This window comes from Centropristis striata, chromosome 9 (assembly GCF_030273125.1).
Source record: "Centropristis striata isolate RG_2023a ecotype Rhode Island chromosome 9, C.striata_1.0, whole genome shotgun sequence".
NCBI lineage: Eukaryota > Metazoa > Chordata > Actinopteri > Perciformes > Serranidae > Centropristis > Centropristis striata.
The window spans coordinates 32223763-32240171 of record NC_081525.1 but is presented as its reverse complement, the minus strand read 5'-3'; the positions used below and the strand labels follow the sequence as shown (position 1 = coordinate 32240171).

The window sequence follows — 16409 nt, the reverse complement described above, 5'->3', positions numbered from 1 at the left end:
TTTTATTATGAAATATATTTATTTTTAATGCTAAGATACAGCAGATCATGTGCCCGAACAGATACATGTACAGTCTTACGGACACTCAAACTTCATTTGCTCCACAAAAGTTAGTCAAAAAAAGGCATATTCACAGTTCGAAGCACGTTAGTGTCAAAAGATAGCACCCGACCGGTAGCCTCCATGCCGACCGAGAATCTGTGGTCACCTTGTCCACTTTTGAGTCCGTGTTTCTTTGTTTTACAGGCAGTTTTGTTTTACAGTTTGTTCACTGCAGTTTCTCAAGCACCCAAAACACTGAGGAGGAAATACTGATGTGTCTGGGCCTTTACTCTTAAAATACAGATTATTTTCACCCTCAATCTTTTTTTCTTGATTCAGAAAAAAGTCATCAAATTGACTATTTGGTGGGACGAAACAACAACAACAAAAAAAATATGATTTTTTTCCCCAAACAACACAAAAAGGACCAAATCTTCACACTTGATGAGCTGCAGAAGTTTGGTATTCTTGTCTGATAAACCACTAACTTTCATTGATCAAAAATATCTATAGATTTCTGTTCAGTTGATAGATCAATCGATAATCGATTTATCTGTCCAGCCCTACTGTCCACACCGAAGCTGTGGTGTAGTTTGGGGGATGAGGCCCGGGCGCCATGAGGCGGCGCCCGGCTGAGGAATGATCGGCTCAACAAGAACCAAACTGTGGAGCGTAGAAGAGGAGCTGCTCACTGCTGAGGCTGCAGGTACTGGTTGGTGAACGCCTCCAACTGTCTCTCCAGATCTGTCGCTTTATGTCTGCAGAACGAAAACAAACACACGTCAGATGTGGGCAAACTTAATCTCAAACACTTGTCAAGTTAAGCTTGTAATTTTATTTATTTTGTTAAGTTGTAGCTGACCTTTTTTGCCAAACATGTACAGTTTAAGCAAAAACCAAGAACAGAAATAGTCAAGAAAGAACTGTTTCTTAGCAGAATTTCCAGAAATGCCTAAAATTCCTGTTTAAAGAACTAAATTCCCAATTCCCACCCACATTTCCATTTGTAATATTTTGTACTGTGACATAACTATTTACACCTTTTTCCGTATCAATACTCTCATTTAAAATGTAGCATTTTCAAATTGTAGCTTTTCTACACAGCAGCAGCAATAAAAAAATATTTTTATATATTATCTGTTCTCACTCTTTCCCAAATATAATCAAAAAACCTGCTCAGTCAGTAGCCCCTTTCAGACTGCTGTTTCAAGCCGTGATATTTACGCCTTTGTGACATTTCATCTTCAGTCTGAACGTCCCAGAGGCGTAATGTGGAGACAAGTGATCCCGGCTCTGTACCGTCTTAAGAAATAGCAACAGAGACTTAAACTGTTCGAGGCGGGATTAGTGTGAACCGGAGGAGCCCGAGTTTGTAGAATCTCTACAGCAGAAACAGTTTTCAGTTCTTCTATAACATGGCACTACGGTCTCCTCCCAATTCATTCTGCAATGCCGGACTGCAGGCCGGCCGTTGTGGAATCAGTATGAATGTCCTAAGGCAAACAGACGGCAGAGCTTGTTACGGCTCTTTTGCAGCACTTTTGAGGAAATTCAGTATGAAAAGGGCTAATAACAGCACTCTCAGGTCTGCTAACAAGTGTGATCTGCACCTCATACTATGGCAGTTATGCAGGTAGAAAGTTTAGAAATCAATGAATTGCTTCTTGATCTGTGAATCAGGCGACTCTCTGCAGGACTGTGCTGCAAGCTTATGCTGGGAGAAAAAAAAACCCACCACGTCCTTCGGCAGGTTTGGGAAATTTGGCCAGGTATGGATGTAGAATTTGAAATTGTTTGCTCTTCCTGTCACTTATATCATCTAGGATATTAATTTCCCCAGACTAGACCTTCCTGAATTCCCAGACGCTTCTCCACCCTTCATGTTGCCCCCCCAACGAGAGAAGGAGCCGGACTGACCGCAGGCTCTTGGAGTGGCTCTGGACGGTCTCCAGCTGATCTATCTTGGCTGTCAGTTGGCGGATTTCAGCCTCCAGCTCTTTCTGCGTCTGGTCCACCTGCTGACAGAGCCGAGCAAAGGTCGCTGCCATCTCCCTGGCAACACAGAGGGCACAGCGTTGCAGTGCTTATTTATTTAGAAGGGGGGGGCTGGGTGGGGCACAGAGGAGGGTGGGATCTGTTTGTGTGTGTGTGCAAATTAGGAAGATTATGGGGAGTCAGGCTTTGTCAGTAGGTTAAATATCACAGACAGAAAACGAAGGAATGGTGCAGAGAAATGAGCATACACGTTGTTAACGTACTGCATGTTAAAGCATTAATCTGCCTTTTATAACACTGGGCAAAATTACTTCATGTCAAGTGTTTTAAGGGTGGATTTCACCGTTATCCCATCAAAGACTAATTGCAATAAAAACAAAAACAAGAACAATTGGACAGCTTTAGTGGGTATATATCTGGATGGATCTTTATGTCTTATCGTGTTGGATATTCTTCTATTTTTAATAAAAGTTAAACTAATAATATAAAAACACATTTCTTGTTTTTTCTGTTATAAAACTACAGAAATTATATTGTGTCAGGACTTACTGTTGGACCTGGTGGCTACAGTTTGCACTGGTAAAACTGACGATGAGCTGCAGCTTCTCGCTTGCGTAGTCCACAAACTGGCGCTTCAGAGCGCGCTCCTTGGCCCTCGTGGTCCAGGTGAGTCTCTCATACAGGTACAACACGCCGTACAGCGAGGCTGACAGGGCGATCAGCCTCCAGCCGACTGTTCTCCACACCTTCAGGAAATAAATACAGATGAATATATGAATGAATTCTTCTCGATGGACAATATGCGAAACATTTTTAGGCAAGGCAAATTGATTTATATAGCACAAATCAGCAATAAGGCAATTAAAGTGCTTTACACAACACGTCAAATGCATCACGACAAAAGGGCAGAAAAACTAATTAAAAGAGGACATTTAAAGTTCATTAAAACAAAACCATCATATCAAAGAGACAGAAAGACAAAAAAATAAAAACAGCTAAAATATAATAAGTTAGATAAAAAAGTAAGAGTGAAGGTTACGGTTATATAGTTTAAAAAAAAACTCTCAAAATAAATGTATTAAATGTAAATGATTGAGTAATTTTATTCCTCACTTTGAGAGAAAAAAGAAAACAGCACGTACAGCATGTACAGCACTGTATACGTGCTGTACATTTAACCATTTTGACATGCAAGAACAGTTTTGGAAGCACCATACCACTCCTCCAACGATGAGAACGCTCATTGAAGTGCGGGAGGTGAGGGATGCCACGTTGGTTGCCATTGCAACCATCAGGTCCTCCTGAGTCATGAGAGCTGTCTCGTTGTTGTTGGGCGGGGCTATCATGGAGGGCGGTCCTGAGGAGGGCGTATGGGCCAGCGCTGGGCGAGACGCCTGAGTAACAACAGCAGTTTTATTGACATCAAATACCACAACAGGAATCAAAACCATCTCTCTCTCTCACAGTGGCAGTAAGTACCTGGAAGTTCTGGTCCACCAGTTTGAGCGCTCTCTGTGCGTTGGCAGAACCCAGGAAGCGGTGGACTAATGATGACCAGCCCAACGAGAACTGAAACTCTATGTTCTCCTGGAAGTCATTGCAAAGTGTGGCGCAGTTTAGGTCGTAACTCAGGTCGAACTTCCTGCCGGGCAGCAGCATGGAGACTTGGCTCTGAGCCCCAGAGGGAAGCAGAGGGAGCATGCTCTCTGGAGAGCGAGACAACACACAGTATGAGAATTACAATAAAAACAGACAGAAATAAACAGCTCTCCATCTCACTTGTAGCTTGGTTTCTATTTTAAACATAGAAGAAGATTACTTTATTAATCCCACAATGGGGAAATTCAACCTCTGCATTTAACCCATCCTTTTTTTTTTTTTACACACAAGTGAACACACCATGCAAGGAGCAGTGGGCAGCACATTACTGCGCCCGGGGAGCTGTGCAGGGGGGTTAGGTGCCTTGCTCAAGGGCACTTCAGTCCTAGTACCTGTCAGTACCGGGATTCAAACCGGCGACTCTCCAGTTACAAGCCCGATTCCTAACCTCTAGGCCACAGGGCAAAGGCTATTCTTCAGTGAGCACTATGAATACTTTCACTTACTATGAAGTTGAGTTTACAGCTAATAACTCGTTTTTGGGCACAAAAAGGCAGAAACAATGTAACATTAACATTTTGGTCTGTGTAGCTACATCTTATCTAATATTCTGCTTTTCTTCATCTATCCTTAGGGGGAAACAAAAAAAAAAAAAATCACACCACAGTTTCATAACAGCACCTGAGTCCTTTTCATCAGAGGGCACATTAACACCTTTTCAACATCAGTGTCACTGAGCACAGCTTGCCTGCGTGCCTGACACAGTGACGCATTTGTAGCATAATGGAGCATGGGATGATGGCATTCAGCGAAGAGGGTAAATATAGCAGGCTGCTGGGTGTTGCAGACCAAAGCCTGAGTGCCCACAAGGCTCCGACTAAGTTTAGCAACACTGTTTAAATGTGCGATTGAGTGAGAAAATAATGGAAATCTGAGCTGAGATCATTTTCTAAGAAAATATGATTTGCTTCTTTGGTCTTTTAAGCAAAGAAAGTTTCTGAGCAAAGTATTATTTTACACAAACAAGTCATTTTAAATCCTCATTATTCTTCCATCTGTCTCAATAATAGAATATATAAAAAAATCCTCTATAATCCCTCACTGATGGTGTGAATGATAGGGTGCAGATTATTATTAATTTCCTTCAGCGAGCCTCTTGGTTCAGCAGCAACTAGTCACTCTTTGACACAAGTGACACATGGACAATGCACTACCAAAGAGATCTAGTTTTGTTTGTAGTTCAGTTACCCATCATGTATTTCTGGGAGCACTGAACAGAAGCGTTGATGGCGTCCGAGCAGCGGAAGGCCAAATTTTTGCCCATTCCCTCCTCCACGTGAGTCAGCAGCTCCTGCAAACAGCGATAGGAGTCAGAGGTCACATGGAAAGGAGTCAACACAAATAAAGAGACCAGTGCACCTCAGATTATTGCCTGAGGTGCAAAAGTCGTGTGCATCTACTTACAGACTTGTAGATCTTCAGGACGTGCGGCGACGGGTGGAAGTCAGTGTGGAACTCATCAACGATTACGTGGAGCCGGCAGATCTCCTCTCCCATGGCAGTGGACACCTGGATGAAACAAGTTAACAGTCAGCGACAGAGCATTGGGGCTCATGTTCAATGTCAACAATATGAAAAAAGCTTCAAACTAATCAGTAAAGTCCTTCCAAATCAAGGAAACAGTCGATGCACTGACATGACTCAGTGGTGATTTTGCAGGACATTCAACAGTTCTTCCACCAGTTGTCGTGTACGTTACCTTCGACTCCACATCCTCACTGATAGCTTTGATCTTCTTTTTGATTTCAGTAATCAGCAGGTTGAGTTGATTCTTGACAAACTCAAGCCGGTCCATCTGATACTCTCTGTCCTCCAGAGCTGCCACCCTGAAGCCCCGCCCCACCAACAGGAAATAAAGTTAGAAACAAATGCAAACTAGCAGCTGAACAATTCCGCTGTCAAAGAGAATCAAGTAAAGACACAAACACAGCAGAAAGTAGTATTTGTGAGAAATCCTCTTTAGTATCTACAACTTACTTTATCATTTCATAGATTTCCTCTATAACCCCTTCATGGCACTGTCAAAAAAACAAATTCCTACCACTAAAAGAGTATATATGGAGCAAGGTACCCACCTCTTCTCCGCCGCCTCGATGTTGATGGCGTCCATGATGCTCTTGACTTTTTCTGTGATCTGCTTGGCCCTGATAGTGTGCTGCTCAAACTTTGTTTTCACTGCTGACTGCGAGATACACTCCTGCGAGGCCATAACACACAAGTTACTGTGACAGCTAAAGGGGCTGCTGCTGGATAGGGTGCATGAACCTGCACACTAACCAGGGACGAACAGAGGACAAGACACACACCTGCTACTTTAACTTAAGAGAAGAAAAAGAATGGAAACACAGGTGTGAAAATGACAGCAGCAGAGTGTGTATCTTGAGTCCCACAGCCCACATATTGTGAAGTCACAGTAATGTGTTGATGGAGCCAGAGCAAAATTATAAAACATATCAAGTGAAGACAATCAAGAACATCAAGAACACAGGTGAAGGAAAATAAAACATACTGTAACATATAAAAGTAGAATTATCGTGTCGTTTCTGGGATGATCGATCAGTTTTATGTCTTCAATGCACAATAGCAAAAGAGGCAGATTGAGCCTAAAGTGCCATTATTTGTTATTTCACAAGTTATAATCCTTAAGATTTTCATAAAATCAAAAACATTTTCTATTTCAACCATTTAACGTTTTCACATTCATTAGACATTTGAAATTAGACATACATTAGATTCAACCCATTGAATCTAATTCCTGAAAACATATTTTCTCTGGTGGGTGGCCAAAGCTGTCCGATTAGCAACCTGTTCTTTAAAATTATTTTTCTCTCTTGCTCTATCTCTACTTCTACTGTTTACTGACGGATTAGCCTACAGCAACACATTATACTGCCATCTTCTGGCTAAAGTACATTTATGCCGCTTTGCTATTCGCTCTAAACTAGTTGATGGAAACGTTCCTAATTCGCATTTTCACAAATTTCGCTTCAAAATCCGATTCGACTATTGATCACAGGCTCACCACTTATTGTCCACTTGCCGAAAATCGTATCAGAACTGTATGAAGTTACTGCTAATGCAAAGTGAACATTTCATACTGTTGCTGCTTAACAATTAACGGGACAGATCACCCCGATTCAAAAATACATATTTTCAATACCAATCCCTTACCTGTAGTTCTAGTTATTAATCTAGATTGTTTGTTATGTGGAGAACGACTCTGGTCACATGCTGCATAAAATCACATCGCAGTTTGATTGTTGACTGACTTTGCTATTAAAACAACATGCATCTGTTGGGCTCCGGTATGATCAGGTATAATAGCTGCTTTCTGATGCATTTCTAACAAAGTAGATCTTCAATGATTGTTCAGTACGTGTAGTTTTAAACCAGATTGCTATTACCAAGATAAGCACGGTGTCGACAAATAGACCATGACTAAAATCTTCAGGATTATAACTTTTATGACAATTCCTCCCAGTAAGAACACAATTAAATTCCTGTTAGTTACAACCAAAACATCTCAGCAAGATGCAACAAAAAACACAGAACTCAACACTCAAAACTGTTAAAATAGAACAAAAATAAAGTGGAATGAAAACAAACTGATGCCCTCGCCTAAGTGAATCTAGACTTCAGCAATGAAGACGCAGGTTGATGGAAAAGGCACAGTGATTGGTCGAGGAGGCCCCGGAGCCGACAGCTTCATATATTGTACGGTTGGTGGCGAAACCAAACCACTGAACCAAGTACGAGTAGCTGACTGCTCAGGTTACTTTGTACGGTTAGGAGAAGGACTTTGGTTGCTGCTTCTTTCACCATGCAACACACACTTTGAAAAACATGCACACAGGCAGTTTCACCAAGCAACTGAATTTCTCAAAGCAGTACCTGACACATTAACGTAAGCTCAGTTTCAAAGCCTGATAAAGCTGCCACTGTCTGAATCTCCTGGTCTGAAAGACTACATTTAAAATAAAAAGTCATAATAGTCATTTGCCTTCTCTTTCCTTTTTTACTTCTCGCCAGCAGCAGGCAGACAGCGTCACAAAGATTTGCTTAGTTCTTTATGACACAGCAACCACAGTGTTTCTTAACTTTATCAGCATCTGTGTCACCTGCTGTTTCTGACACGGTTTTTACCTCAGAGGCGTACCTGTCTAATCACGAATAAGCCAAACTAATTTAAAAACTGCCTAACTTTCTCTGTCTTCAAATTGAGATCACACACACACACACACACACACACACACACACACACACACACACACACACACACACCCACACCCACCCACCTCAAACCTCCTCTCAAAGCACTGGAACTCCTTCAGTCTCTCCTGGAAGCCCTCAGCCAGGGCTCCACCTGTTAGAGGAAACCATCACATTGTATGTGAAATTATTATTGCACAAATACACAACCTGCATCAGCACAGACACCTTATTTTTAGCCAATTTACATCATTTCTGTCACTGCAATTGTTTTAACATAATTTGTCATGTGCATCATCAATGGAATTTAGTGATACCTTAGTGATACCTAACTATAACTTCCCTAAAAAATAAGAATTTAAAAACAAGTTTATGAAAAACCTTGGTCTCCTAACATAAATAATAAACTTGACTGCATATTTACAGGTTTATGAACACCTGTTACCTTTTTATGTAAAGATTCCAGATTTATCATAAACATAAACAGCATATCCCAGCTGTAACTTATATTAAACATAAAGATATGAACACAGTTTCTCTACACAGCATCCACTCTATAATGTGAAGCCTCACCTCCTTCAGGCATGCCCTGTGCACGCTGCATGCGGGAGTTGAGCACCTCTTTGGCGGAGACGAAGAAAATGCGGTTGGGTGCCTGATCACGATCCACAACCTTCAGCTCCTCCACCAGGAAGTTGACGCAGCGGTCAGTGTGCTGCTTCCTCACCTGGAGGAACAGATGTCACATTCTTAGGCTGCACTATGGAGAAGTCATTTACACTGTTAAACCACATTAAAAAAAGCCCTAGATGTAGCTAGTCTATGTAGGTTGGCACAAATCTGTAAAAATGATGACATTTCCACATTCTGTAACAATTATCAGTTCTGACATGAGACAGAAACAACAGATGGTCGACTCACGTCCTCCATGTACTCTGGCTCGTTTGCCGAAGCGTCCCAGCGGTTGTTGAGGATGAAGATGTTGGGCTTTGACAGACGTTCATTCACTTTGTGGAAAAAGTGCTTTTCCTAGATGGTGGAAGGGTGAAGAGAGTTGCTCAAATCAATGAAAGAAATCTACAGAAATACCTCCCTTTTCTCTTTTTCTCTCAACAATTGAAACCATTTTGAACCAAAAAATGTTTTAGTTTCGAGGCGATTTAAATGAAAGGGCTTGTGACTTATTGTTGATTCAAAATCAGTACCTACATTGGATGTATGTACTGTACATCCAGGGTCTGGCTCTTTCCAGGAACACAGATATTACTTTATTTTAATTGCGTTCATTCTAATTAAAAACTACTATCTTAAAGAAAAGTATCAGCTAAACCTTTGAACCCAAGGTTTAAAGCAGAAGTCTCAGTTTAAGCTCAAGGGTTGAATCTGTCAAAATTATATTCTGCCACAAAGACTGTATATAACTCAAACAGTACCCATTGAAGTGACAACCCAAGATATATACTATATGGAATGGGATACACTCATGTCCAGCAGGTATACAGGTGCATCTAAAAAAATTGAATATCATAGAAAAGTTTATTTGTGTCAGTAATTCAATTCAAAAAGTGGAAATAACACACACATATATATATATATATATAGATCCATTACAGACAGAATGAAACATTTCATGTCTTAATTTATTTAATTTCTTTTAATTATAATGAGTATGGTTTACATTTAATGAATACCTAAAATTCAGTATTTAAAAAAACTATTATAAATAAACACTTTTAAAAAGTATGTTTAATATGGAAATGTTGGCCTCTGAGAAGTTTGTCCATCTATATGACTCAATACTTGGTTGAGGCTATTTGACTTGAACGACTGGAAATGGACTTTTCCATGATATTCAAATTTATTGAGATGCACCTGTATATGGAAGGGCAGAAAACTCAAGAATGAAATAGACCTTACGACATGGAAGAATGGGGCTCTAACATATACTAGAGTATTAATTATTATATAACCCAGTTAAGGCCGGACATGTATTATTTTCTGCATACCAATACAGCAAAGTTGGTTGGCAACATGGATAAAACATTTTCATGGTAAGCTCTCACTGCTACCTGACAATCTTACATTATTTACATAAAGCCAGGGATTTATTTCTATTGAATAGCCCAGAGGGGAATGTGTGTTTGCTCTCCCTGTAAGAGCTGCTGCCGGGATAAGTAGCTCTGAGATTGACTGTGTGTCCAGCTTCACATTGCATGAATGCCTGAGCAGACAGAAACAAGAGTGGGGCCTGTGTGGCTGGATGCAAACACAGACAGACACATTCTGCCCTCTGTAATCAGCTCAGCATAGAAAGCATCCACAATGGCCCTTTAAGTACACACAAGTGACTGGCAGAACTGAAAACTTACTGAGCTTGCTTAGCTGGTGGTGTGTTATTAGAGCTCATGACAAATCAAATTACTTTCCTATCATCATCATGACTGGACACTAAAAGGAACATTCAGAAATAATGAGCTGTGGAAACAGAAACTGTAATATGCACGCACAGGCATCATCTCAGCATTATAACTTATTCTTTGTTCCAGGATAACAACAATGGCCCAAACCTAAATACCAACATCTAGTGTAAAAAGGGTTTTCTTTAAAAGATCTCAAAAAATACACCATCTATGGTAGAAAGAAACTGAAAACAGGCATAATTTCAAATTTCCGACAGTCCTTAAACAGATCATAGATTATGAAATTTTCCGTTAGGAAAAGTAACCAAAACAAAGCCTAAAAATTCTTATATTTCTTTCAAAATCACTAAAATTCTCATCATAAACGTCTCCTTTAAAATGCTGCCAAAACTAAACTGTTTGGAATAATTAGATACTGTTAAATACATTAAAGTGAAGCCATGACTGATTTTGCTGAGATTATGTTGAAAATATTCACTGAAAATGTATATAAAATTAATTTTTATTACATTAAAAAAATATATATAATTTATCAGAAAAACGTCCTGAACGGCCTGGGATTCAGAGGGTTAACAGGATATTAATATGAGTTATGTGAGGTTCATATGCCAATATTACCGTGTTCATAAGTGTTGATTCAGAGTTGGCCACCAGCACAAAGACATCAGCATCCAGACAAAACTTGTCAATCCAGCTGTCCAGTTGGGTTGTGACATCTGTTCCCGGGCTAAGGGAGTCAAAGAGAGGTCAAAAGGTCAAATGACATATCCAAAATTGTAAAGTAATTACTGCCATTACTGCTTATTAGTAATATCTATTTGAGCTTTATTTTCTTCTGCCCATGAAGGACTCTCTGTGTAAACCCAAGGTTTAAATGTCCTAGAAACTGTCAAATTGATATTTACAAACTGTGCAGATGTGATTAGCAGATCCTGTTACCTGTCCACGAGCACCAGGTCGTCTCGAAGCAGAGCACACTTGGTCTTCGGCCAAAACACACGGACGAGACAGCCGGCATCCAGACTCTCGTCCATGTGGAGAGCGTGAGCCAGCTGGTTTACTGTCTGCAGAGGAAATGTAAACGTACTGTTATGGCTGTTGTTGTAAAAACTTTTATTAAATGTAAAATCAATTTTCAGAGACTGGTTTTATCATCTCGTTATGCATTAAAGAGAAAACAATGAAGATAACATTACCTACCATTATTACAATTACATGTTTGCTGTAATTGTAATAACGATGACTTTTCTATTTCTGGCTGTTGTCGAGCCTTGAGAATATCTTTTTTAAGTCACTTTTATAAAAATGTAAAGTTTGTTCTATGAGTTTTCACTGTGTTAAAAGGAAGGCTTCCATATTTCTATGATGTTTATATATATGTCCTGACCTTATTTCCCTACCATCATCGCTTAGATTTAGCAACTTCCTCACAGGTACATCTTCATGACATTTTATTCATGCTGTCTAATTATTCCTTGACATTAAAATAAATATATTTTAAATAAATGTATTCTTTTTTCTGTTTTTCTTTTTCCTTGTATTGTTTTAATGATTTTTTATTTTATTTTATGTGCTTCTTGTTGTAATTTACTTATTTTTGTTGTATTTTTGTAAATTATACTGTAAGCTAATTATCCAGATTTTATGCACCATAATATGTGTGCAAATAAAAATAATAATTTAAAAAAACAGTTAAATATTTTACTTTTAAAACAGGAAGGTATAATTTACAGCTACGGCAATATGGTAATAATTTAACAGTCAAATGTAATTCGGCAGCTACCAGGATTTTTCTATCATCATTAGGCTTGTCTTAACATTAAAACCTGCAAATGTTCATTTTACAGGAAAACCCATATTAATATCTGACACAGCGGAGATTGCCATGTAAAAGGCACGAGACAGCTGCTTATTATGTTGAAATAATGTCGACTTCATTTGGTTCATTGAGTTTAAGTCAAGAGAGACTCAGACACCTGACACCGACGTAAATATCCTGCATAACTGTGTCTGTAAACACGGCTGTAGGTTCAGGTATCATGTGCACCGTACACACATGTTGGGGTTTGAGAAATCAACAAGCCAGCCGTCAAATAGAAAAACAGCATTCAGCATTTTTCTTTTCTATGACAAAATTAAAGCTGAAGTCCACAACGTGTTCTGTGTTGTCTGCTATTTGTTTCTATGCATTTATTTTATTTTTAATTACAGTTTCATTACCCTTCATATAACTGTATAACAAACTTGAATAAGGCTTTTTATGAATAGATTTGATTGACAAAAGTAAACTCCAGCTCATAAAAACAATGTAATGCTACCTGTAGAAGGGTGAGTACAAAGACAGGCTTTGTTATCAGTTTGAGGAATAAACCTTATCAGCTTGTATTCCCGACTGTGTGACCCATGTGAGTATAACAGCACTTCAACAACAACAGTGAAAATCTCATCAACCACAATCCTGCTGTTATGACAGCATGTGTGCAAACACAAGTCAATAAACACAGGAAATGCAACATTGCTGATTAGATTTCCAAACATATATTATCAGTATCAAGTGATTAAAATGTAATGTGGTGTGGTTCAACTTTGTCCCTGAATACTCTAGCAGAAATAAAAAGTAGTTCTCAATAGCAGAGAACATCAAACATGTAAATGTGTTATAAAGGACTGATTAAAGCCTAACCAAACCTTGCAAAACAGCTACTAAAAGAGCATTTACCTTGATGCTCTTCTCCTCGTCAGAGCCCTCTGTCTTGAGGTAGGCCTTGTCCTCATCTGTGCCCTCCACACTGAGGAAGCAGTTAGTGGTGTGGCCGATCCCGCTGGGCAGCACGCGGTCCCTCAGCATAGCGTTGACTACTGTGCTTTTACCATTACTGGTCCTAAAAACACACAAAACACTCATTGACTGCATATACTTCAAATTAGGGTGTGGTGTTTTGACATCTGTTGAGAAAATTCACTGTTTAAAAAGACAAATTTTGTTTCTAAAGTTCAATAAATGCATTATGTTTGCAAAATCATGAATAATAATCATGATACCAGTATTGATGAAAATAATCGTGATAAACTTTGATTTCATTGTAAGAAGGTCCTGGAAGCTGCAAGTCATTGCTGAGAAATCTCTTTTTCTGACACACCCATTCTGTTTTGTTTTGGATTTATAGGCGTTTCTTTGCGTCAGTACAGAGCATGACATTGTTCAATCAGCTTAAACTCAATTATGCAGAATGGGTTTTTACAATAGAAAGTGAATGAGGTGACTGAACAATGTCAAATCAAGGACACTCATCAAATTAAAAGTGAAAGCAAACCTGCTAACTGAGTAATCTGGGGATGGACTCATTCACCAAGGGTTTTCCTCTACCAGTATAAGGTTTAGACTCTGTACCAAAGCAGTTTTGAGCAACACCTAGGCTGAATTCATGTCAAATCTATGTGGAGATGATTAAAACTAGCTAAATTACTTTTACCAGACCTAATTAATGTGCAGTGGTTGGTCTCCTGTGGACTTATTTTTGCAAGTTTTTATTCTGCTTTAGATCTTTTTATTTTTATTTTTAAGACGTGGTTTATAACAATAGTCCTAAATTATGTGAAATTCCTTTTTTGTTATAAGTCTTCCACAAACAATGTCATCTTATACATTCTTGTACATCACAACAATTACATCTGCAAAGCTTGTTTTATAGACAGACCATTAGAGAATCATATCAGAAAATACTTTTTATAATAGATGTGTGTGTATGGATGTTTTTACCTGCCAAAAAATGCCACTTTCATATGTCTGCGTGCCAGCACCTCCTTAATGATAGCAAGTTTGTCAGCATACGACTGAATCTCCAACTTCTGATCCTGACTTGCAATGTTCTCCAAAGCTTTATTTGCACAGGTTTCTGCCCAACACACAGTGACATAAAACAACAGGAGCCATTAAGAGTGAGAGAACTGACTGATTAACATGGTGTTGATGTAATCACTGCTCACTAGCATAACATGATTTTCAGCTATTAGTGCAAAGGCAGGCAAATAAAGCAAACCCTCTCACCTTCTACAAACTCTGAAGTCTCTTTCACATAGTTGAGAAGTTGTTCAAACACATCGCTGATCTTCTTCTTGGCCACAACAAAGTGCTTCAGAGGGGAAAACTCCCCCCGAGCTGAGTCTGAGCGGGTGAGTGGAGGAGCTGCAGCCATAGTGTTCAATCTAAACACACAGAAGGGTCAAAAAGGGCAAACACGGATATGTCAGAGCACACGAACAATGTCCATCAACATCATAATAATCATATCTGTATGTACTGTTTACATCAAGCTGAACAGTCCACGTGTTTGATCAGAATGCAGCTTTTTAGGGAACTGTCAAATTGCATCTGTCAGGTTATTAGCTAACTTATCAAACTTAACTATTATTTAAGCGAGCATAAAAGTTGGCATCCTGAAACGTCAATGCACGACACGAGAATAGCCCACAATGATTATATATATAAGTAATTAAGTAAGTATGTTTTATATACTTATGACTAATATTTGAACAATATGTAACGAGCGGACGCGTGCTTTTACCATACAGGCTAACAGATTAAGCTAGCTAACGCGGTATGTAGTAAACTAGCATCACCGCTGCTAGCTAACGTTAGCGGGTTTATTTCCTTACCACAGCGCTGACACAGCCAGTGTCCTCTTCTCATAACACAAACAATATTGATCCGCGATGACAGAACAGACAATCCCTTTCCTCCTTTAATGATTACTTGCTGTCAATCCTCGCTAACCTTCTGTTTGTATCCTGTAATGGCACCAGCAGCATCAAGCTAGTCGGAGAAGCACAAAGGCTTCCGGGCACAAACTTCAAAATAAAAGCACAGTTGCTGACATGGGTGCCTATTTGAATGTGTCTTGATAAGATTTAAGTTAAGTTCCTACTGACTTGCATATGCTTTAAATAGATGTGGTTGTTAAACTCAACTGATTCATCCTTGCTCATGGTTTTGATTTTACAGGGTGTCTAATGTTTCTAAGTTTCACCATGTGACTTCATTGTTTTTGTATATTAAACTGTGTATATCCTTGCATATATAAACATGTATATTAATATATATGTTTTTATTTGTGTCCATATACAACATGGGGGGGGGGGGGGGGGGGGGTCAAAAAGTGCAATCACTCCCATTAAAGCAGTACAGTAGAAAAACAACAACAAAAATATTAGGCTACAGCTCAAACTTAAAATTCACATTTTTTTTCTTGTCAATATTAATGTACTGCCCCTATTATACTAATGTCAACTGATCATGCATTTATATTATTTATAACATCTACAGTTGTACATTATATCATAAATAGTGTTTTTAAACTTCAATGAATTAATTCACCACTCTGATATATTTTTTTAAATGGTCCTCCTTCTTTTTCTCTTTTCTTTTATCTTGAAACCAAGACTTCCTGCTCTGTTCAGGTTCACTTGACGCAGCTTCTAACTGGACAGGAGGACAGGGGGGCGGGGCAAGTGACGAGGAGCTGAAGGCCAGCAGCCAATCAGCAAGCAAAGAATGCATCCAACCCCTGACATCTCCTTTATTGTAGCTGAGGCCTCAAGTACACCACGGGTGATTGATTATACACAGGACAGGTTTACAGCATGATAAGCTTTAAAAATACCGTCAGAAATAATGATAAGTTTAGTTAAAATGCGTATAAGAGCCATGCTTTAAAAAAACAGAAGGGAGGAAAGAAAAGTGTTTCCTTTTCCTTAAAAGATCGCCATAAATACACCGTTTATCGTAGAAAGAAACTTTCGAAACATGCATTATTGTAAGAATTTTTACTTTCCGACAGTCCTTTAATGGATCATTATTTATAAAATATACACTAGAAAAACTAACCAAAATGAAGTTTAAAATTGTTTCTGTCAAAATTCTTTATTTTTTACATGTTTCATTTGAAACAGTTTGGAATAACCATATCCTGTTAAAAACATTCAACATGATTGATTCTGCTTAGACGACCGGAAATGCAAATGGTTCAATATGTATAGCATGTGGAGACCTAATTTGTTTTTCCAGTATTTATGACACTTGGAAAA

General features: G+C 38.9%; 1 protein-coding gene across 1 annotated transcript; it reads right to left on the bottom strand.

The window, feature by feature from the left end:
* On the bottom strand, positions 1-15116 carry mfn1b (mitofusin 1b). Its single transcript, XM_059341604.1, has 18 exons — positions 14982-15116; positions 14374-14531; positions 14086-14221; positions 13045-13207; positions 11265-11389; positions 10944-11052; positions 8827-8934; positions 8479-8632; positions 7992-8059; positions 5772-5893; positions 5396-5522; positions 5101-5205; positions 4885-4987; positions 3517-3743; positions 3255-3431; positions 2587-2783; positions 1960-2094; positions 1-800 (listed from the first exon to the last, which is right to left on the bottom strand). Exons 2-18 carry the CDS (start codon positions 14519-14521, stop codon positions 731-733), a joined length of 2274 nt encoding a protein of 757 aa, XP_059197587.1. The 5' UTR covers positions 14522-14531; positions 14982-15116; the 3' UTR covers positions 1-730.
* Between the last annotated feature and the right edge of the window lie 1293 nt (positions 15117-16409).

Excerpts from the sequence above, each read along its gene's own strand:
- mfn1b (XM_059341604.1), bottom strand. The coding sequence starts at position 14,521 with ATGGCTGCAGCTCCTCCACTCACCCGCTCAGACTCAGCTCGGGGGGAG. Across the intron at positions 11,053-11,264 it reads GACCTGGTGCTCGTGGACAG|CCCGGGAACAGATGTCACAA; the intron begins GTAACAGGATCT and ends TGACTCCCTTAG. Across the intron at positions 5,523-5,771 it reads ATCGAGGCGGCGGAGAAGAG|GGTGGCAGCTCTGGAGGACA; the intron begins GTGGGTACCTTG and ends GCGGGGCTTCAG.